This window comes from Cydia amplana, chromosome 16 (genome assembly GCF_948474715.1).
Source record: "Cydia amplana chromosome 16, ilCydAmpl1.1, whole genome shotgun sequence".
NCBI lineage: Eukaryota > Metazoa > Arthropoda > Insecta > Lepidoptera > Tortricidae > Cydia > Cydia amplana.
The window spans coordinates 15,489,698-15,513,363 of record NC_086084.1 but is presented as its reverse complement, the minus strand read 5'-3'; the positions used below and the strand labels follow the sequence as shown (position 1 = coordinate 15,513,363).

At 42.1% G+C, this 23,666-nt stretch overlaps 1 protein-coding gene across 1 annotated transcript in view; it reads right to left on the bottom strand.

Annotated features, from left to right (window-relative positions):
- The window catches only part of LOC134655111 (A disintegrin and metalloproteinase with thrombospondin motifs 16-like), a 60,676-nt gene that overhangs the window by 5,593 nt on the left and 31,417 nt on the right, over positions 1-23,666 (bottom strand). The window contains exons 2-13 of the mRNA XM_063510573.1: positions 18,479-18,551; positions 18,046-18,254; positions 16,932-17,652; positions 16,487-16,592; positions 8,394-8,528; positions 7,959-8,065; positions 4,295-4,437; positions 3,590-3,756; positions 2,711-2,777; positions 2,035-2,149; positions 1,301-1,431; positions 422-531 (exon numbers count right to left, since the gene is read on the bottom strand). Coding sequence (XP_063366643.1) covers positions 422-531; positions 1,301-1,431; positions 2,035-2,149; positions 2,711-2,777; positions 3,590-3,756; positions 4,295-4,437; positions 7,959-8,065; positions 8,394-8,528; positions 16,487-16,592; positions 16,932-17,652; positions 18,046-18,254; positions 18,479-18,551 — 2,084 coding nt within the window. The remainder of the gene's footprint in view (positions 1-421; positions 532-1,300; positions 1,432-2,034; positions 2,150-2,710; positions 2,778-3,589; positions 3,757-4,294; positions 4,438-7,958; positions 8,066-8,393; positions 8,529-16,486; positions 16,593-16,931; positions 17,653-18,045; positions 18,255-18,478; positions 18,552-23,666) is intronic.

Here is a 23,666-nt window from a genome sequence, read left to right as displayed (position 1 = left end):
TCGCACGTCGCCGCTGGCGCTAGCAGCTGCAGGCAAGCGTTGACGCATGGTATGGTCGCGTTCATAATTTTATGTCTATTATAAATTTTTGTCTATGTTTATGTTTTTCTTTTCTTTTCGTTTTCATGTATAAATTTTTGTATTCTCTGTTTTCTTAATTACATCTTCTGTGTATCTTTTGCAAATGTTTTAATATGTATCTTTTTGTGTTATCTGTCGTGGCATCACCGAATGGGTCCTACGGAAGACCAGCGCTGGCTTTATAGCTAGCATTATGCTGAGTTGGGTCCATTTCGTGATGCACACTTATTGTTCTCTTCTGTTCTTGCTGTTGTTGTCTGTACATGTTCGTACATGTTTTGTGAACGTCACGAATAAAAATCTTTTATCTTTTATCTTTATCTTTAAGTAAGTTACGTACGATGATGTGGACTGTTGGGGGGCGGCGGTTTGTAGTTGAAGCGCCTCCCATTCGCAATCTCCTGGACGAAGGGAGAACTCCGTGTCGGCGTTCGCGTTGCAGGTGAATTTCTACAAAGGAATTGGTCGAGTTGATAACTTGATACCTTGGAGGATACAACCAAATGGAGACGCCTTGTCTGTAATTTTCTGTACAAAACAGTCTGCCGATTTTTGCGGGGAGGGGCACGTCAAATATTGGTATACGTAACGTAAAAATAGCCATGTCAGATAAACGTCAGTCCATAGATTCCATAGATTGGTCATAGAGTTTGGACAGAGGCGAACGCCTGTTAATGGGTACTCCGTTTGGTTATATCCTCCAAGGTTGATACAGATGATAGGGTCATAAAGAAATGATCTTGGAAGATGTCAATTTCGAGTGAGTAAATAGTGATGTGGGGCATGTGGGAGCAACTAGATGAAGACGTGGCTACGAAGCAGTGTTGGCCGAAAGTTAATGCAAATTGAAAATGCTGGCCATTAACCATTATAAATTGAATCGTAAACTATAATCGTCCGATACGGTTTAAGGTTCAATTTATAATGGTTAATGGCCAACATTTTCAATTCGCATTAACTTTCGGCCAACACTGCTACGAAGGACGCAGTGAATCATGTATGGTGCAACGTACATTATATTGCTGACTAGCGACCCGCCCCGGCTTCGCACGGGATAACAAATTATACATAAACCTTCCTCTTGAATCACTATCTATTTTAAAAAAACGCATCAATATCCGTTGCGTTGTTTTAAAGATCTTGGCACACATAGGGACAGACAGAGGGAAGCGACTTTGTTTTATACTGTGTAGTGATATTTTAAAGTTAAGTAAGTTACCTGACAAACTCCTGAAATACAAAACATCGGTGACATAGTAGAGCACGCGGTTCCGTCTGGCAGGGTCCAGCCGCGGGATTTGTAGCCTCCGCCGCGCGTGTCGCACCAAACTGCGCAAGCGCTGCTGACATCTGAAAATAATGGAATAACGATCATTAGGCATTATCTATGAAAAGGGACCTTATTGTCGATGGCGCTTACGCCGCACAGCGTCAGGCAGCATTGTATTTGTATCGGAGCATCGTTAATAATGGCGTAAGCGCCATCGACAATAAGGTCCCTTTTCATAGATAACGTCACATTTAATGTTGTGGGTTTGTAGATTTGTTTGTCAGCTCAAGACCATTGACATCCCTATGCTGCAGGTCATTATTGATTTGGCCATTTGACATAAAATGATACCGGTCAAATAATTTACCCTCTTATTCATAAAACTTTACGGGCCTGATTTAGTTAAATTATGTTCTATCCCTTTCTTACAAATACATAAGTCAAAATGACGGATACGGACAAACGATTATTAGTCAACACATTCAGTGCAGAAAACCCAACTATCGGTTTATGATTTCGTTCCCAGGCCGAACGACCGGGTCGGAATTGTGGTACTACAGCTTTATATGAAGAAATTTTTGTGGCCTGGCGCGGATGTCTTGTTTGACTGGGTGGCAATTAATGTGTTAATTGATGTTTGTATCACGTTTATGAATAAAGGGGATAGTCTGTGTTTGAACTACCTTCCGTATCTATCCTCTGTAGACCAGTTCCAATGAGGTCAGGGTCCACTTCTCTGGCCCGCCGGCAGATCTGGTCTGCGAACTCCCTCACTGTCATCGGAGGCACGTTGTGGCACTGCAGAAGAACATACACTTAAGAGCATTAAAAACGGCTTCAGGTTGATTGAAGTCGAGAGCTAGTCGCCTAGCGGTAAGTGCGGCTTGCAAAGTTCAAATGAGTTCGTTGGAACTTATGTAGGTAGGTACTTACCATCACGCTCCGCGATTGTTTTGTCATTTAGGGTCCTATCTAAATTGGTTGTTCAATACTTGCGCTATGGAATGTCCAATTAGCTAGGACCCTAAATGGCTTAACATTCCCGTGTGGTGACTGAACGAAGTAGACCTATATATGATATTTAGCAAACGCTTTTCGGTGAAGCAATCCATCGTGAAGATACTGTATTTATACCAATTCCCAATAGAGCTTTAGGCTGGAAAGTTTTGGCAGTCGGTTTCGTAATAAATAGACATCCGTTGCGAAAAGCTGAATCGAGGTTCCCTTATGATTCAACGGGGAAAGACCCAAGAGAAGGAAAAAGGTTGTATGAATATTTAGTAGATGATAGTGTCAAAAATATTGCAAGCCAAGATTAGTTAAAAGGTTGGGTTCCCTAAATAGTTCAATGATACTGACCTGCTGTGCGTGACAAGATTGGTATTTTTTATCATGTCCGGAGCAAAAGCTGTTCCCGTTGTCATGCCTGAAACAGAAATCATTGATTTAATATTATCCAATTATCAGAAGACGTCCATCATTACATTGATTTAAACTTTCACGATTTTTACACATTATTAAATTGTACAACGGGACTTAATCGCGTATCTAAGTTTTAAGATTTACCTCCGACGTTTCGAGGACGGCGTTGTCCCCGTGGTCTCGGAGAAGACTGGCTTAAGTTGACATCAGCATCTTCTAACCGCGCGAGTTTTTCGAACTTAGATACGCGATTAAGTCCCGTTGTACAATTTAATAACGTCCATCATAATTTTGGTCAATTCTGAATAGTTTAGGTACTCAACATTTTTTGGAACTGTTACATGCTCTAGGGACTACAACACTAAACTTGTTCTAAAAAGATTAGCAAATGTACCTCATCTCACCTAGTAGGAAGTGGTGATAGAGCTTAAGATGTACTTCAATGAGACTTAGATCATCTCGATCAGGCAATACAGGTGACGGGAGTCGCGGGAGCAAATTGCATTCCTTACCATCTTGCACTAGAAATGACTAGGCAAATCGATTTGTGCCAAAGCAGCGTCTGTTGGCGACGGCGACGCCTGTAGCCGCCGGGGCATTGGAGTCCCGTACAGGCGGAAGCCAGCCAGCCAGTTGGACCAACGGATGGATGGGTCAGTGGATAGATAATGGAGCCTACCTTGGTCGCTGGCAGCGCCTGTTGGCGACGGCGACGCCTGTAGCCGCCGGGGCATTGGAGTCCCGTGCAGGCGGAAGCACGCTCCGACCATTTAGACCAACGGATGGATGGGTCAGTGGATAGATAATGGAGCCTACCTTGGTCGCTGGCAGCGCCTGTTGGCGACGGCGACGCCTGTAGCCGCCGGGGCATGCGAATCTGTAAGCAGGCAGGCTGAAGCACACTCCGACCAGGCCGACCAGCGCGTCCATTGACCGCGGCGGGGCACGCCGGCACGCTCTACGCACTCTCCACCGCGGCAGTACTGAAAACAATATTGGTTAAATGTTAGAGTTAGACCAAGACGATTTTGATAGCACACGCGTGCAAGTGTTATTTTAAACGTCAAACTTCTATGAAATTATGACGTATCAATAACGCTTGCACTGCGTGTGCTATCAATTTCAATTTCTTTATTGTGAGTTATATGTAGGTAATACAGATGTTCTAAAATACTTAATGTCCATTATAACCTGCCTTTAAGGCGTACAATATTCAAAATCGTTGCAGACTTTTCTTGGTCTATGTAACTGTAAGAGGTCTACGCCGAAGTTTACGCAGTGGCGTCCGAAAATTGTCAAAATATGTATATGGAAACAGCATCGTTCTACAGGGTGGCTAAAAAATAACTGCATTCCCGTTGCCAGGTTTTGGGATTATACTGAGCAACATGTACTATAGGACCAACCACGAAATCGCTGCTCGCTCGCTGTTCGCTGCTGCTAACCTAACCTAACCTACCATAACGTTTAATAATAAAACCGTTTAAAGAAAAATTGAATGAAACTATTTAAAAATCTTACCATATCTTCTCCACACTTAGTCCCCTCCAAAGCGGGATGTGAGGTCCAGGTATACCGCTCCCGTTGACAATGCAGGTCTCTGCAGATATCCTCCAAACTTTGGGCTCCGGAGTGGCGGCTGCCGCGGCCGTACTTTAACATGCCTGAGAACAGAATACACATGTTATCTCTTCTCAGTCGGATACTCTTGTCAGAGCAGTCGTGGTCATTGAGGTCGTTGTACGGCCTTTTTCGTTGATTACCGCCGTGTTTCTCTATTAATTGCATGCACAGATGCACACACACATGTTATATGAAGTCCATTTAATTGAAATGGTCCTGTAATCATCATCATCTATTGTTCTCCCGGAATTTTGCCACTTCGCTTGGGGAGCCTCATGAGGTCCGCTGGGCAATTGTATCCCATGAATTTAAACAGGCACTTTTTACAAACAGTTTTTACAATTGCGACTGCATTTAACCTTTCAACGTGGAAGATTAAGCTGGAATTAGTCTAGTTTCTTCACGATGTTTTCGTTTACCGAAAGGCGATTGGTAAATATTGAACGATCCTAAGTATTTTGTAGGTTAGGTACGTTCAAGTTCAAATACCTATACCTACTTTATTCATCTAGGCCTAGCAACAAACACATATATTATGATTTTTTATGAATAGTAACGTATTACCACGTGTACACCTTTCAAGAAACTGACTGGTATACGAACCGGGGTTCGAACTCGCGACCTTCATCCACGCTTCAACCTTTTTTTGGCCTTGCCGTAATCGAGTAAAAAGAAAAAATATTACGTAATACAAATACAAATAATTTACAAATAATTTTATTGAGAAAAGTATAGTACAGTGGTTGCTCTTAAAGACTAATAATTTATAAAGACAAGTGATTTACAAATGCCTGAACTAGGATTCCCTGTGTTTCAGGCAGCAAAGGACAATATTAATTATTTATTACTTATTCACTTAATTATAAACTATAGGTATGGTACACAATATAAGTCTTATTACCTAAACAAAAAGTGGATTCTTAAGTTCCATTAAATATCAGAGTACAGTAGGTAATCATTTTACGACTATTAGTAAGTTCTCTGTATCATCGTGCGTCATCTATTGAAGGGCGTTGCTATTAAGACGTGTCTTATTGGTGTTAAGTAAAATTGCTTGCTGGACATTTTTGGTCAGGTACAGCATACTATTTTCTGCATCAGCAGAATTATAAACGGGGCCAAAGTCAATATTGCGTAAATCATCTCCAAGTTTGTTTATATTTAAACAGCGGCGAACATGATGTTTGCAGGTTTCCACATCGCATGCTTTAGACTCTGATACAGAGAAACTATCTAGGTCAGAAAATATGCTATTGTTCATAGGTAGTTAAACTAATGAAAGTGAATGAAGTGCTATAAAAGTATGTGAAAAGTTAGCGCTCCTAGGCGCCTTCATAATCTATAGAGTTTAAATACCTTTTTTTCGGCCATTTTTCTAGCTGGGCAGTCGGCTTCGCCTGTTTGGTGGTTGCATGGTTTCTTGTAGTACGAGCATGTTGCACATTTTGGTGCTTCGTCCTTTTTTGTGCATTCCTTAAATGAGTGACCCGCTTCGCCGCAGTGGCCGCAGATGTGAGTCTCCATTTTGCAGGTCTTCGCTGCATGATTGTAAAGCTGACATTTGAAACAGCGCGTAACCAAGGTGAAATCCCTAACAGGGCACGATGACCAGTTTACAAAAACTCTGACGTTCGTAATTAAGGCCTTGCGTATCGCTCCAGAAACTTCAATTATATAATTACAGGTCTCGGCGTCCTTTTTTCCGGATTTGTGACTGAGCTTAGTGGAAGCCATAAATTTTTCGAGCGACCAATCTTGTAATTTATCGGCTAAGTTTTGATGGAATATGCACTTGAGGACTTCAGGTTCCTGCATGTCCGCGGGAACTCCAATGACTACAATTCTGGGCTTGCGTTTTTGTGGCTCGTCAACGGTGAGTCCAGAGGTCATAAGCTGCGCCGATTGCTTGAGTTTTATTACGTCTTCTTTTGAGTCAGTGCTTATCACTACGCCGCCGTTTTTGATCTTGCGCAACCCTCTCACGTGCAGCTTCATTTCTTCGGGCCGGATAATCTTTTGAACGAGAGATTTTGTCTCCTCACTCGATTTCAACTTGTCAACCGGATAGATTGCGACTGAGCTAATGTTAGACGGTTGAACGTACCTCGTTCCATTTTTCTTCAGGGCGTCGGCAAACGACACAGGTCCCGAAACTTGTCGGCTGGATTCCTCAATTGACTCCTTTAGTTCTTGGATGCGTTGTACGAGGTCCATTTTTTCCTGATGCGCTTGGCGAGACTGATATGCTTGGACTGCGTGGCTTTTTAGGGATTGGTATTCAATAGCCATTTGTGAGGCTAAGTGGCTCACGTTGCGACACAAGTTGTTAATTCTGATCTTCTGGTCAGTGTTAAGTTTACCTTCTGCAGATGTAGAGCATACGTCGTGGAGGTTCAGTTCGATCTTTTTCAGCCAGGTCTGGATGTCACTCGTGGGAAATACCTTCGGGGGCTCTTCTTCCTGCTGCATGTTTGCTGGTGCGGGCCCGGGCGGGCCGGGCTGCGGCGTGGGCGTTGAGGGCGGGCTGCGACGTGTTAGTCCACTCCGATTAAATGGACTATTCTCCGACATTTTTCGCTTACACTTGTTTACTACACTTATACATTATACTGTAGCCGTAGGTCGGGGTAGATGACTAATGACCCAGATAATGCACGATTGGAAATGCAGACAATCACGAAATTATGCACGTGAATAATTAATTATTTTAATAAACACGTCCGATCTCATTGACGGCTCTTGTTTCCAAATTGTAATGTTACGTGGTCGAAGAAAATAAATTAGCAACGCATTTAATCGAATTATATTTAGTAAATTTCATAGTTGGATTTGACAACCACTTTCATGCTATTGCGTAAAGTAATGTAGCGACTAATCAATTAGATTTACAATTACGAACGGCCGTTTATAGCTTATCTAGGTCTAAGTTTTTTACTAGATTTTGGCGAAAATATATTTCAAGAAAAGTACAGGGAATCGACATAGCTTTTTTGTAGGCGCTGCGAGATTTCCGATTGTGACTCTTATATATTTATTTTTAACTTATTCACACAAATGTGTGTTTGGTGGACAACTTATCTGTCAAAAACAAATGTACTGTACCTACAGATGTACATGTATGGCTAGTTAATGTATTTGATCCCATAAAAAACATTTAATTATTACAAAAAAACAGAATACATATCCCACAAGCCTGTTGAAGAAGACAGTCTCTACGTTTCGAGCGATTTTTAACAGCGTTGAAAACTTGGAGTTTTAAAAGATGCCAGAACAAAGCATAAAAATTTATAATCTAAGATTTGAACAAAAAAACATTGCCATGCGGCAAATGTGGCTGTTATAAGATGACTTCAAAAGTAGCTCATAGCAAATAAGTTACCGAGATGGTAACTTTCTAACCCCTTTATTCATAAACGCGCTACAAACCTCAATTAGCTAACAATCCTTTGTCCTTATCTGTCATTTTGACTTATGTATTTGTAAGAAAGGGATAAAACATGATTTAACTAAATCAGGCCCGTAAAGATATATGAAAAAAAAAAGGGGGTAAAGTAAAACTTACATTGCTGGTCAGCGTCGAATCTTTCCCCCGGTAATATGCCTTCGGCACTGTGGTCCAGCTGTCCAGCCGAGTTGCCATGGTCGAGGAGGCAACGGGACTGCACGGTGCTGGAATAAAAAAACAATTTTGGTCAATTGACAATGCATGTACTTGTAATACTTGCCTGCCAGGGATCTACACAGGGGCCTATTATCAGAGCTGTTTTTGAAAAATCGTAGAATACGTATAAAAAAAAATCCCAATAAATTCAGAATATCTTTTTGAAGTTTAAAAAAAAATCTAAGATTTATCAAGTTTGAAGTGTGAATCCGAAGCAGATAGTAAAGAATAATGACACAAAATATTTTGCAAAATATAGGTACAGTCGGAAAATGTGTCAGTTAAAGTAGATAGTAGATGGCGCTCGTTTTGTGGTAACTGAAGTGTCGAACTTACTCCAGGAACTTCTGCAGGTAGTTTTTGCTGCACTGTGACCAAGTAATCTTGCCGCTGCCCAGCGTTGGGCTCATGATGTAGGCGCTGGGATCGCAGCCGTTGTCTGCTAGTGGACCATCGTGACGCATTCCAAGACTGAAATCATAATAACACAACTCTAAATTTGCTATTGATTACTTTGCCCCACATGTGAATAAAATGAAACTTTGTTATCAGTTTTTGAACAATGAAGTAAAGCCTTTACCAGTTGATGTGGTGAAAAGCATATTTAGTAGGGCCCTGAATTTTGGGTGCGGCTATGGACAGATAGAGCGCATGGCCGGCATTCAACAGAACTTAAATTTACTGTCTGTTTCTTTCTCTATCCTTTTTCGCTTCTTAGCCTAGGGTCTGCTTTCAGATACCTACTTTATATTCCACTACTCAAGTACTCACGGCCTTTACGGCCCCCTTTTGCGACATCATTGGCAGCTCCTCTTAGTTTTTTTTGCTTTAGAAATAATTAGGTAAGCGATCTTGACATGTCTTTTTATTAAAAATCACCATTGAAAAATAAGTCACAGCAAATATGTTAGAATTATAAATCATTAACTATACAATATTTTACATTCTTTTGCTTTCATAAGTAATATAAACTATTTTTTTAAAGCGTTTTTTAATAAAAAGACACGTCAAGATTGTTTAGCTTCTTTCTAATGCTACAAAAAACGAACTATAGTGTAGGTACAACTAGAGATGGGCGCCGGCGGGTAAATACCGGGAAAATACCCAAAACTACCCAATCTACCCGATATTTACCCGTATCTACCCAAATTGTTGGGTATTTAAAATTTGTTCGTATAATTGAAGAAATTCATTATATAAATAAGATATATCAATATTATTATCGTATAAATATGAAAATAAGTTAAAATAAAGTACACAAATCACAATCACACAACTTTTTTGTACACAATTAATGTAATTTTTTTTCGACGAGTGCATTTTGTTCACAGATTTGTGTAATTTGTGTTGTAGGAATGTTAATTTAATTAAGCTATTGTATACCGTATTATTTACATTTCTTTGTTAATTTGTGTACCTATTATTATTTTATGTATTTATATTTTTCCTTTTTTTTTCATTTATTTTTATTTTACCTACCATTTTTAAATTATTTTCATAATTTGGTTTTGATATTTCTACATTTTATTTAATACAGTAATTTTATCGTTAGGTATATGGCCAAATTTGATTTACTGAAACCGGTTTGGATGAAATTTTGTCTGTATCTAGATTGTTTGAAAACAATATGATCCAGTAGGTGGCACTGCTATAGGTATATAGCCAATTAGATATGAGCGCCGATAGGCATTTAGCCGGCGGCGGCGCGCCGGTCAAAATTGATCGGCGGCGGCGGCGAAATGGCGGCCTGGCCTTGAAACACCTTCGAATAATGAAAAAAGAATTCAAACCAAAATTTTACTGAATAAACATGTCTTTGCTGTAAGAAAGTCATGAAATAAATGCATCTTTTATTTTCAAGGATAATTTATTGAATAATGGTACGAAAAAAGCGGCCAAGTGCGAGTCGGACTCGCTCATGAAGGGTTCCGTATTTAGGCGATTTATGACGTATAAAAAAAAACTACTTACTAGATTTCGTTCATCATATATTTTTTTTAGTTTTATCATTCTCTTATTTTAGAAGTTACAGGGGGGGGGGGGACACACATTTTACCACTTTGGAAGTGTCTCTCGCGCAAACTATTCAGTTTAGAAAAAAATGATATTAGAAACCTCAATATCATTTTTGAAGACCTATCCATAGATACCCCACACGTATGGGTTTGATGAAAAAAAAATTTTGGAGTTTCAGTTCGAAGTATGGGGAACCCCAAAAATTTATTGTTTTTTTTTTCTATTTTTGTGTGAAAATCTTAATGCGGTTCACAGAATACATCTACTTACCAAGTTTCAACAGTATAGTTCTTATAGTTTCGGAGAAAAGTGGCTGTGACATACGGACGGACAGACAGACGGACAGACGGACAGACGGACAGACGGACAGACGGACAGACAGACAGACAGACATGACGAATCTATAAGGGTTCCGTTTTTTGCCATTTGGCTACGGAACCCTAAAAAATGATATCGTATAAACTGTGGATAAGCGGTATCGCGCGGCATCAGAGGCGGTCTTAATCTTGGCGAGGCTCTCCGGAAGATCTTAGCGAGGCCCTTATCTTTTGTGCAGTGTGCTAGTTAAAAATTGCGGATTGACTGTATCAAGGAAACGTCTTGTCGACAGTCCAAAGAAAATCGAGATCCGTCATTAACCAATATCGATTCAACAAAACCGATTTATGTCAAAAAGTGAGGCCCAACGCCGAGCTCCATGTAACACCGAAGACTTGATTTCGACGCCTCCCAATGCGAGGCCAGAGGATGAGCTGCAGGTAAGCATACAGCTAAGAATCGAACGCCAAGTGTAAGCTTGGCTGACGGCAGAACGCCTGGAGCGCCGATTGCGGCGCGCTTCTGTGCGAGGCCGAGCTGCAAGAGAGCAGAGCGAGGGCGCAGGCCGATAAAGACTGAAGCCATAGTGTTAAAGATCTGGAGCTTTCCTGCGGGCGCATTCGTGCGACGCCAAAGGCCGAGCTGCAATGGAGCTAAGATCGGATAAGGACCAATGCTCAAGCGTTTTAAAACAGGCCGAAAGTTGAGCTCCAAACAGGGCCAAAAATTTGCAGGTTCAGATAGCGGCTTAATTCCATGCGAGCGATGCAAGGCCAAAGATTGAGCTGCGAGAGAGCAAAGCTTGAAATTTGAACAGTGGCCAAGTTTAATTGAGACCCGATTCCGACGCTCTTCCATGCGAAGCCAACGGCCGGACATTTGGACGTGGAAACGCTTAATATCTCAAAACTAACCCCATTTTATACCTTTTAAAGACGTTTAACCATGCTTGCAATGGTTAAATTTGCGGTAAATGTAAATGACTGACGGCGCCGCCGCCGCCGACAAAATTTTGTCGGCCGCGGCGGCGCGAAAGTTTTGTCGGCGGCGGCGGCGCGCCGGCGCGGCGCTCATATCTGTAGCCAATAGTGTTTTCAAACAATCCAGGTACCGGTTGAAATATATGCACAAAATTTCATCCAAATCGGTTTCATTAAATAAAATTAGGTGATATACCGACAGCAGCGCCACCTACCGGGTCCAATAGTTTTTTCAAACAATCCAGGTATTCGTTGAAATATAGATATACACAAAATTTCACTCAATCGGTTTCAGTAAATCGAATTTGGCTATATACCGATAGCAGCGCCACCTACCGGGTTCATTTGTTTTTCCCAACCCTTCAGGAGCCCATAGAAATATACACACAAAATTTCATCCCAATCGTTCCAGCCGTTTAAGAGGAGTAGAGTGACAAACACACGTATTGTAGAATGTATGTATTAAGATATTAAACATTTGACAAATTCCTTAGTCAATACAAATATTATACATTTTTTCTACTCCAGCACTTAAATGTGTCAATTAAATGACTGACAGTGATATCTAAAGCAATGTCATTTGAATGCTTTGTCTATAGGCTCATAAGATGACTGCTAGCAGTCATCTTATGAGTATAATACAACTGCTTTATTTTTTTTAAAGATACAAGTTCCGATCATCTTGATTGAAAGAGGTATGTTTTCATTTACAATAATAACTCTTTTTTTTTTTAAATAATAACTCTTTTTTTTTTAAATAATAACTCAATTTTTTTTTAAATAATAACTCAATTTTTTTTAAATAATAACTCTTTTTTTTAATAATAACTCTTTTTTTTTAATAATAACTTTTTTTTTTTTTTTTTTTTTTTTTTTTTTTTTTTTTTTTTTTTTTTTTTTTTGCTGCAGCTGTCATAGAAAAAGTAATGTATGCAACAGCTCATAATTGGTTCTTAAAATTCTCGGGTCTTTTTTTACAAAACTCGACTACGTCTCGTTTTGTAACTTCGACCCTTGAATTTTAAGAACCCTTATTATATCACTGTTGCATAAACTACTATTATAGAACTACATGAGTATCAAAAAAACTGTTATTTATATTATCTCAATTCAATTTATTACTCCGTTTCCAACTTTTATTTATACCCACTCATTTGGGTAGAAAAGGTAAATACCGGGTAGATTGGGTAAATACCCGATAAATACCCGATATCTACCCCGGGTATTTACCCGCCGCCCATCTCTAGGTACAACCACTACCTTCCACTACCTGGTTGCTACCACTACCTTATCAAATTTCTCTTTGATTTGGAGACCACATCATCATCAATCTTCTTTGCCGTATCCGGCAATGGCGACTCCATCATCAGTTGTTGTCCCGATTCTGAAATGACGTGGCTCGCAAAACCAAACTTTGGTTTGAAGATGCGGTCACACGACGCGCAGTCGAGTTGCGGTTGTATCTACGTGTAGGCCCTCCTACACGCGCTACTACTACGCCCTCCTTAGGTCGCGTCTTCCAGGTCCCAGGTCTTCTCCCCAGAGGGGCCGAGGTTGAGGATTGGGCGGCTGCGGCTGGCTTGGTCCTCCTCAACCACGGCAACACGCAGACGTGCGTCCGCTGGAATGGGGGGTCTATAGTTGACTTATCCTTCGCGACCCCCGACCTGGCAGCGCGCGTTGCCGAGTGGCGAGTTTTGGAGGACGAAGAGACCCTCTCGGATCATTTATATATCCGCATGAGGGTCTCTCCACTGCAGAGGGCCGCGCCGACCAGTCCTCATGGCCGACGTGCAGGGAGAGGGGGGTTCCCAAGATGGTCGTTGGCCCGCCTCGACAGAGAAATGGCGGAAGAGGCCGCCATCATCGAGGCGTGGAACGCTCCCCAGGCGGCCCCAAGAGGCATCGAAGAGAGGGCCGTCCACTTCAGAAGGTCCCTGGAGACGGTTTGTGACGCTTCCATGCCCCGGGCCCGGCCTGCCCGAGGCAAAAAACAAGTCTATTGGTGGACTCCGGAGATCGCCGCCCTCCGCACGGCCTCCAATAATGCCCGGCGGGCCTACACGCGGTGCAGGAGGAGGAGGCACACCGCTGAGGAGGAGGAGCTCCTCTGCACCACATGGGCAGCGAAGAAGCGGGCCCTCCAGCAGGCCATTAAGAAGGCGAAGAATGAGGGATGGGAGGAGTTCTTGGCAACCCTCAATAGGGACCCATGGGGTCGCCCTTATAGAATGGTGCGCAATAAATTGCAGAGCGCCCCGCCCATGGAGTCCATGGACCCAGAACTCCTCCGGAGAGTGGTTGAGGGCCTGTTTCCGGAGGCACCGCACTTTGTCCCACCGGCGATGGCCCCCCCAGTAGTGGACCCAGTGGAACCTCTCGTCGTCATCCCCGTCACCGACGACGAGATAGAGTGGGCAATGGACCGGCTCAGGGGCTCACGCAAAGCGCCGGGACCGGACGGAGTGCCAGGAAAAGTGCTTTTCCTGGCACTCAAGCACCTCGGGAACCGTCTCAGATCCCTCCTGGACGATTGCCTCGAGGAGGGGCGCTTCCCGGGATGCTGGAAGGAGGGGCGATTGTGCCTACTGAGGAAGGAGGGGCGCCCACCAGACTCCCCCGCTGGCTACCGCCCCATCGTGCTGCTGGATGAGGTCGGGAAGCTTTTCGAGCGAATCCTGGCCTCCCGTATACAGCAGCACCTAGTGGAAACAGGTCCGAACTTGCATGACAGCCAGTTCGGGTTCCGTAGGGGGCGGTCCACTATAGACGCGGTGGGCGCGTTGAGGGATTTCGGGCTACTTGCGGCAGGCCAGGGGGAGGGAGTGGTGGCGGTGTCTCTGGACATCGCCAACGCGTTCGGGTCCCTCCCCTACGCGGTCATTGGGGAGGCACTCCGCTACCATGGAGTGCCTCATTATCTGAGGCGCGTCATACAGCAATACCTGACGGGGCGGGTAGTGCTCTATGAGCAGAGAGGTGTCCGGGGCGCGAGGGCCATGGTGTGTGGGGTCCCACAGGGGTCTGTCCTGGGTCCCCTCCTGTGGAACCTCGGTTACGACTGGGTGATCCGGGGGTCGCAGCTTCCACGCATGGTCACCGTATGTTATGCGGACGACACACTGGTGGCCGTACGGGGAAAGCAGCTGGAAGAGGTGCTCAGAAGGGCAGCGGTAGCGACCGAGCTCACGGTGCACCGCATAGGACTCCTGGGGCTTAGGGTCGCACTGCCGAAGACCGAGGCCATGGTCCTCGGGCGAATGAGGGCGTGGGGGCAGCTGCCGGCGGGCACTGCAGTGAGGGTGGGGGGCGAAGCTGTCCAGGTCAAGGCCCACATTAAGTACTTGGGCCTTGTCCTGGACAGAAGATGGTCCTTCGAGGAGCACTTTGCGAGACTGGCTCCTCGTCTCGTTGGTGCTGCCTCGGCTCTGGGCCGCCTACTGCCTAATCTGGGGGGGCCGAATGCCCCATGTAGGCGGCTATATGCGGGGATCGTCCGGAGCATGGCGCTCTACGGAGCGCCAATTTGGGCTGGACGACTGACGGGACGCGCGAGGGCATTGCTCCGTCGGCCACAGAGGGTGCTGGCCCAGAGGATGGTGAGGGCCTACCGCACCACCTCTCACGCAGCAGCATGCCTCCTTGCCGGCACCCCGCCTTGGGAGCTGGACGCAGGGGTGCTGGCGGACAGGTACCGGCTGAGGGCGGAAGCCAGGGGGCGTGGGGAGCTCCCAGACGCGGAGGAGGCCGAGAGGGTGATGCGGGGAGCCGCGGAGCGCCTGCGAGAGAGATGGAGGGAGGCCTTGGAGGATAGCCACTATGGAACCCGAACCATAGGGGCTATTCTCCCGATAATGGACGAGTGGGTGGATCGGGGCAAGGGGGCCCTGACATATAGGGTGACGCAGGTGGTGTCCGGACACGGCTGTTTTGGACACTACCTGCACAAAATACAGAGGGAGCCGGGGCCTCAGTGCCACGAATGTGGCGCAGCGGATGACACGGCTCAGCACACTCTGGAGGAGTGTAATCGCTGGGCCGTGGAAAGAGCTTCCCTCAGGGCAGCGACGGGGGTGGCGGACCTCTCGCTACACAGCATAATAGCGGCGATGCTGGGTAGCGAGAGGAAATGGGAAGCGGTGGCCTCCTTCTGCGAAGAGGTTATGTCGCAGAAGGAGGAGGCGGAAAGGGAGCGAGAAGCGGCTGCTGACGCGCTTCCTCTTCGACGCAGGCGGCAGGGTCGAAGGCGAAGGGCATATGCTCGCCTCGAGCCCTAGTGGGGCCGGCGGGTACCGAACCTGCATTGCACGGCCCCACACACGTCGTAAGGGTGGGGATCAAGCGTTTCTGATCCCCCCCCTGCATTGTGAGGGTGCCCTGGCGATAAGCCGGGGCTGCCGGAGGGCGCCGTGGTGGTATGATATCGATCCCAGTGTGCCCTCACGAACGGCAAAGAGGATGAAACGCCGGAGTGGGTTTAGTGGGTAGGGCCAATTTCTCCCCCCCTCTCGCCAAGAGAGGGACAAGGAGCGGCGAGTCCCACACACCGTGCGTAAATGCATTCCCACTCCGTCAAAAAAAAAAAAAAAAAAAAGGTCCCAGGTCTTCTAGGTCTTCCAGACGGGTCTCTATTGTTTCCCAAAAAGTTTTAAGTAATAATGTATTGTTTGCCCGCATGTTCGTTAGTCATAATTTATTTGGTTCAGAAACGCGTCACTTTTCAGGATTGCCATAAAACAAACCTAACCTGACCTAACCTATCTATAGAATAACCTTACGAAATTCCTGAATAGTTAACGGTTTCAGTTTTATGACTAGTGATAATATTAATTTTAATTTTTAACAAGCAGGAACGTCTGCGAACGATCCAGAGGCCGTGAGTTCAAGTCTCACCGAAGACAGTAATTTTTCCACTTTTAAATTTATTTTAAGCTTAATGATAATATGACAAACAATACATTATGAATTAAAATTTTATGGGAAAAAGGGACCCCTTTCCAGACGCTGCTTCTCAAATCGATCTATTGATGTAGATTAGCTATAGTAGACCGTCATTATTGACTTGCCTTTATCCCATATTATACACTTAGTGTTAGGTATAGGAGTAGTACTTACTTGTGTCCAATTTCATGAGCAACGACGTAGACGCTTTCAAAATGCCTTCCTTCATTGACAGTGCAACTGCTTGTGACTGTGCACATCCCAGCAACTGGTGCTAAACCTTAAATAAAGAATAGGTACAGATTTACATTTATTTCCTAAATAAAATAAAAATATTTTATAAAATCTCGATATTATGAAGGTTAATCGAAAAACTACCTCCTTAGATCTTAATAAATCTTTAGGTAGAGTATGTGCGGAAAGAGAAGAGATGTGAAATTTTTGGAATCCAATCCATTCTACGGCTCGTCTCTTTCCGCAGACTCTAATAGTTTTTGACAGCTACGAGCAGCAATGACAGTTACTCAGACATTTATTTTCTGTAGGTTTACGAATCGAGAGAGATATTTGATTTGCTAATTATTTTTTTTAAAGTCTACACTAAAATTTAAATACTTACCTACAACTTGACTGCTGACCTTCCCATTCTTACTGACTACATAAAGATCCAATCCAGTCAATATCAACGCATGATCCCAATGCAACGGATCCGTATCTCCCGGCGGGTTCTCCAGCCTCTGCCACGTACAGAAGTTACTCAAAAACCTGTCTATATCATGAGGCCTCTTCAAATTCGATGGATCCTCATGTAGAATCTCCAGTCTTTTTAAGATAAAATTTACTGGTCTACCTAATGAAGGATCATGGTATAGCAACTGTACAGCATTTATCATAGCTAGGACAAATCTGACTAACTCCCTCTCTGTATCCTTAGGAAAATTCACAGTCATATGCTTGTACAAATCTCTGTCTATAAACACAGCAGTTTCAACGAACACTGCTGGCAACACAGCCCTCTTTTGTCTTTCTGTTAGCTTCTCTGTTTTTGGGATTAGTTTGTTTATAAACGCTCCTATAGTCTTGTTTCTATGATTTAAGTCTAGTTTGAATTCCTCTAGGGGTTTTCTCGTGACTGTTTCTCTTTTTCTCCTGTGTTTTGTCCATGTTTTGGCTGGTTCAGGCTGTATTGTGTTAAGACTATCTTTTTCTATGCAAGAGTCTTCTTCGTTAGAATCTTCAGTGCGTTTGACTATGACGTGCGTTTTTGAGTCTTTATCATGGAACCTTTCTGGTAGTGGGTGAATTAAATAGTAACTATCATTGGATTTGACTACACCTCTCTGAAAAAGATTTTTTTTTGTTAAGTGTCAAAGCAAAGAAAGATAATCCGTCTTTTTTCTTCACACAACCTTTAGTACACTGAAAGCGAGGACCTACAACTATAATAATATAAAACAAAACACTAAAAGCAAATAAAACTGAATTTTTTTAGCATTGACAAGTCGAAATCTGTTTTATCAAAAATAAAATAGCCCATGGGTCGAAAATCATTAAACTATTAAACCACCATTAGTCACAGGTACTATCTTAAATTGACAATAAATTTGATGCCAATTGAGGGTAATATGTGTTAGATCTCGATTAATTAATAATGACGCATTAAGATCACCCAAGAACGGTGTCACGTCTAGCTTAAACTTTATGTTAGGTACAACGTTTGTTAAAAAACTCACCACATCATCACACACAAACAACGCAGCACTCTCACTCCTATACCAGCACTCCTCATCCTCATGCTCCACCGCCTCTGTTCCGTTCGCCCGTCTCCTCATCACGAGGAACTGAGGGTCGAGGAGGTGGTTTCGCGCCGGCGTGAGGTCCAGGTGCTGCAGGATGGGGGGTGAGCGCTTGTGGTGGTGGTGGACGATCTCGAATTGAGCATCTGTTAAATATGTTTACATTTTTTTAGACAGATAAAGGATCAGTAGGGTAGACCAAGGTGAACTGAACCATGGGGTAACAGAACCATCCTCACTAATATTAGTGTCACGCTGAACCGATTTAGACGAAATTTGGGTAGGTAAAGGTAGATACCAAATCACGAGATTATATTGATTCAGACGTATTTCTGCTTGACTTTTTCCATAAGTGTTTGGAACTTCTTACCATTGTGATTGGCACCAAATAGGAATATCTTCTCTGACTCTGTGAGATGCTCCAGTAGCTGCTGTGAGTGTTCCTGAAACAAAAAGATAAATGTTAGTACCATCCTTGACATGGTGAATAGACCCTTATTGAAAAGAGAATAAGGTCTGATCGATGGTTGAAGTAGTATTACCTTTAGTACTAACTCATTTATTAGTAGATAGAGTACGCTTGCTTGTTACTAAAGATTACGGAGCTGATATCGACAAGTTTCCAAAATGTCAAAATTTTCCAAGTGGAAAAATTCGCATTTTGTCAAACGAAATTTTCCCTTTCCAAATGTAAATATTTTTTATTATTTGTAAACTTTTTCTTAACTTACTCATATATAGATCTAGTATATAGGTAGGGAATTTAGCTTTAGCTTCAAGCCTAGGAAACATCATCCAAAGTTCCGTATATGTGTGAAGTCAAAGTTTTCAACTAATTAACCTTGCGTGTCTAATTACAAACGACTATTGTCTGTTATGAGCGACCTCGGCATAAAATTTTGACAATGGCTCTCACGCCTGGCGTCTTAGCAATGAGATCGATAAGTGATAGACTTCTGTTTATTGTCGCGTCTGTGAGCATGATGGATGTGGTTATCGCGTGATAGCGATAGAGTGGCAGATTTTAATACCGCTCGATGTAATGGTCGACTTAGAACAGCAGAAGGTACATTTATTGAGAAAGAAAACAGAAATTTGTAAAAATTTGAGGTATCAATCGGATGCTTGAGAGAATTTAATGGAAGACATTGTTTTACCCATCTGTGAAAAGGGAGTTTTATCCATCGTCGTAGGAAATCTTTGTATTATTGGAGACAGTGATCTAAACCAAAATTTTGCTATATAAATAGGTAGGTATATTATTATAAATATTGACTTAGATGTCTGTTCATTCGTTTAGTAAAAAGTAAAAACCTACTTAAGTAGTTAATTTGATTTCAACAGAGTCTAATGCATTTCCCTTCTTCAAAATATAGGTACCTACTAATTTCTAAATATAATAGTGTTTTGGAGCTTATCTTTCGCTATTCCTTTCATTCAAAATTCAACAACCTTAAATAATTATCAGGTATAATAAACAGATTAATTAACGATACCTACACTTCACTCATCTATTGATGCTGCTACTAAAAATGCTAGTCATACTACGTAATTGTATACATATTAACCTTTTCTCCAAATTTGTAAGTAGCTAGCTTTCTAGAAAAGCTGTTAAAAAGCCATTAAGTGTAATTATGTTTGACTACCGACTACTTATGGCGAAAATTGTTTAGACAATGTGTGGTCATTCCGTAAGTACTTAATTTCGCGTTGTGTGGTCATATCACATCATTTTCTAGATCATAGACATTAGGTTTGACATTATCTAGAACTTAGAACCACTCACATCGCTCGTCATCGTCATCCCGCGTTCCAAATTACTCTAGTTTCGGTAATATCCGTACCGATTAGCGGGGAAAGTACGTAATTGCCGTCTGCGTAGAGTTCAGGATGCGATCGCGACTTACGCACGAGTCGAGTACTCAATCGAACCAGCGCGGTAGCACGGTCGCATTTTTATCGCTTGTCACTATGCCCTGTCACGTTATAACGAGTAAGTGACGGACATAGTGACAAGCGATAAAAATGGAACCATGCTGCGCCCACAGTCGTTTTCCGGTACGCATATGATACACCTTTATTCTATAATATCCTATTATCCTTCTAAGGCCCACTGTCCTAATAAAATAAAATAAAATAAAATAGCCTTTTATTTCGACCTTAAATTTTTTGAATGATAGTTTTGTCACATTACTTATTGGATATTTGTCAAAATAGTCAATATTTATATACATATATGCATATTTAGTACATTAAATTTATATTTAGATTAAATTAAATTTGATTGTCATTTATGTTAGTTCATACTGTTCATAGTTGACATCGGTCGACTTGCCTCCCGGCATAGGCCTCCCCTAAACTGTCCTAATTACTGAGTACTAATTACTTCCACTCCGTCACATTTTTTAGGGACAAAAAACAAGACAACGAAAAGAATTTTGACCCAAGTAGGCTTAATACTGGGTACCTTGATTGATCAACTCTCTCTAACTCTGCTTTCGGATTTCGGAACAACTCCCCTGAACAATGAAAGTTTTGCGCGCCGGTGACTCTTGCGCAATATTGGGATCTATGGGCTAAAGATCTGTCGAGAGATAAATCATTGGAGCGCTCTTATGAATAACAAGTGCTATTAAGTAACAGTTGGAAAATAGTTTTCATTAGATTACTGTTGAGGTTAGCATAAGTTACACAATGTGAAAAGTGAAAACAACAATTAAAATCGGTATTGAGTGAAAATATGGTAATTTTAAAAACCGGCCAAGTGCGATTCGGACTCGCATTCCAAGGGTTCCGTACCGAATTACCAAGTATCACCGGCGATAAGCCAAGGGTTTCCCTATAAGTTTGCTTTTAATGAGTCCAAATCTGTGCTATAATAACTCTATGAATCTACGACGGTCTGATAGGTACTTATTACAGCGAGTTTGAAACTGGCATATTTGCTTATTTGATGCTAATACTGATAATTATTTCGGTGTGTTACATCGGTTAACTAATTTTGCCTAAATATCTAAGTTTTACCCAAGTCTAGGCTAACATTAGTCCCAAACGGTGTACATCCGATATAAAGGTGACCCCCGCTCGCCTTGGCACCGTCCATTCACGATTGGTTCCGTAGCTACAGGAACTTCACCTAGTGACCTTAAGTGATGTTTTATGGGGTTATGAAACAGGTTCAAATCCTGGTATTGCATTTATTAGGGTACTTACCTAACAGATTTTTCATCTCGAATACCTTGATCCGATTCGCCCTGTGATCCTATTCGCCTCGGTCTACCCTGCCAAACTATTAATAAAAGGGGCAAGTATAATAAACTACAAATGACATTAGAAATGAAAAAATGAAAAAAATGAAAAAATCGTTTATTGGTCACAGTGATTATTGTGTAACAAATTTAGAAAGGGTTGGGACCTCCTAGTAAGTATATCAATACTTGTGACAGGTGACCCCGCTCTTCCAGCAGCAAGTTAAGGGTATACAAACCAATAGAATACTCGTCAATTATGTAGGTACAGAAAGTAATACATTAAAACATATAATTAAACTAAAGTAACAACAGTTAACAATTCAATAATTCAATAATGTAATAATCTGAGAGTACTTTATATAGGGGTAATAATTATTTTAGTATATAGTACGAAAGTTTTGTTTTAACATTAGGAAAATAATAGGCTATGCTTTGTTACGAGTTATGTTAAATTACCTATATTAATAATGCGCGCGCGCGCGTGCGCGTGTGTGTGTGTGTGTGTGTGTGTGTGTGTGTGTGTGTGTGTGTGTGTGTGTGTGTGTGTGTGTGTGTGTGTGTGTGTGTGTGTGTGTGTGTGTGTGTGTGTGTGTGTGTATATGTGCGTGTGTGAGAGACCGTATGTTAATGATAGGTATAAGTATGTTGATCAATTATCAATAAAATTATAAAATGAATTTAATTTATATCTATTACCGAGTATTAGAATGTAATAATAACTCTGTTTGCTCATAGTTTAAATTATTTTACATTTATATGTCTGGAGTTGATAGATGGATAGTGTGGCATGAAATGTTAAAATAGCTTCTGTTTTTACAATTTTTAGTTTTACCTATTATTTAGCTATACCACCCTGCCGCACCTTGACCCCGGGGGTATGCTAATAAGCGCCACTTGCTCCACTAAACCGGCATTAACTGGTTAAACCTGGAGTTACTATAGTTACCAGTACAATTTCACACTGGGTTAACAGTTTAACGGGTTAACCCCGGGTTAGTGCGATGGTGCAAGTGGCCCTAAGTCTTGTCCTTATGCCTATTCAAGTATTCTCAATTAGGTTTTAGAAGGTTTTCCCATCCACACTGTTACCGTTGACCCCCGTTCACCTTGGCTCATGGCGTCTATTCACGATTGGTTCCGCAGCTCCGTGTATACAGAGGGTATTTGGGCACAAGGCTGTGCTTTAGGAATTGGGGCTTCCAGTCACGACAACAGGTCACAACAGAGACAAGAAAATATACAAGATCCGTGTGGGTCTCATTTTGTTTTAGATAGCGCCGTTTTTTTACTAGCTTTCAAATATTTATAAGTTCTAAACGAGAGGCACAAAATAGGGTAGAGTCTGTGCGGAAAGTCAAGAGTTGTGGAATGTAAGGGAGCCCATACATTTCACGACTCTTCTCTTTCTGCACAGACTCTATTTGACTACTAGTCAAATCAGTTTCTTTTTTCGAACTCTCAAAACGATTTTGCTACTATGAAATTTCTATGAAACACTAGCATGTGACGTCACGAACTCACGATCAAATTACCTACTCTTTATAGTTTAATGCGGGTTTTAAAAAAGAAATTGAGTGTAAAAATAACTGATGCCTTCGTTTCTCTAATAATCTTCTGGTGCTTTATTTCATGAGTGGTGTAAAATAACTTATTATAAATACAGTCAAATAGCCTATTAGAATGAAAGCAAAATAAAGGTGTATACCTAAATCTCAAGCGATATCAATTCTCTTTTAATAGGATAACAGTAATAGATGGTTATGTAAGTTACCTAACGTTTACTTAAAATACCTTTTTATACATTTTATTGTCGTTTTACATTTATACCAGTGGCCAGACGGGCTCAATTTAGCGTTTTGAAATTATACCTAAGTACCTCAAATTGCAATTAGATGACAACTTATCAAGTATTTAAATACCTTGTGGTATTAAAGCGCCATCTATAACAATGACGAAGCCACGCGGCGTAGATAAAATTTTACAAGTCTGTATATTTTCTAATCCCTGGTATACGGAGGAATGGCTGACATTTTGTCACGTGTGGTACCTAATGCAGATTTGTACCTATTATTATACGTATTCCAATCGGGAAATGTTGAACTGTCTATTTGGGATGTCTAAATACAGGTACAATCAGCAGCAGAAGTTGCTAAGCGGGCGAGGTGTTCAAAATTAACTTATTACTTAATTGTTACTAACCTGTTGAATTAATTACGTAGTAAAGATTTGGTTGTAAATGTAAATATTAGTATTTTAATCTCAATATGTGAATATGTAAAAATCTTGACTTTTGTGACTGGACTTGAC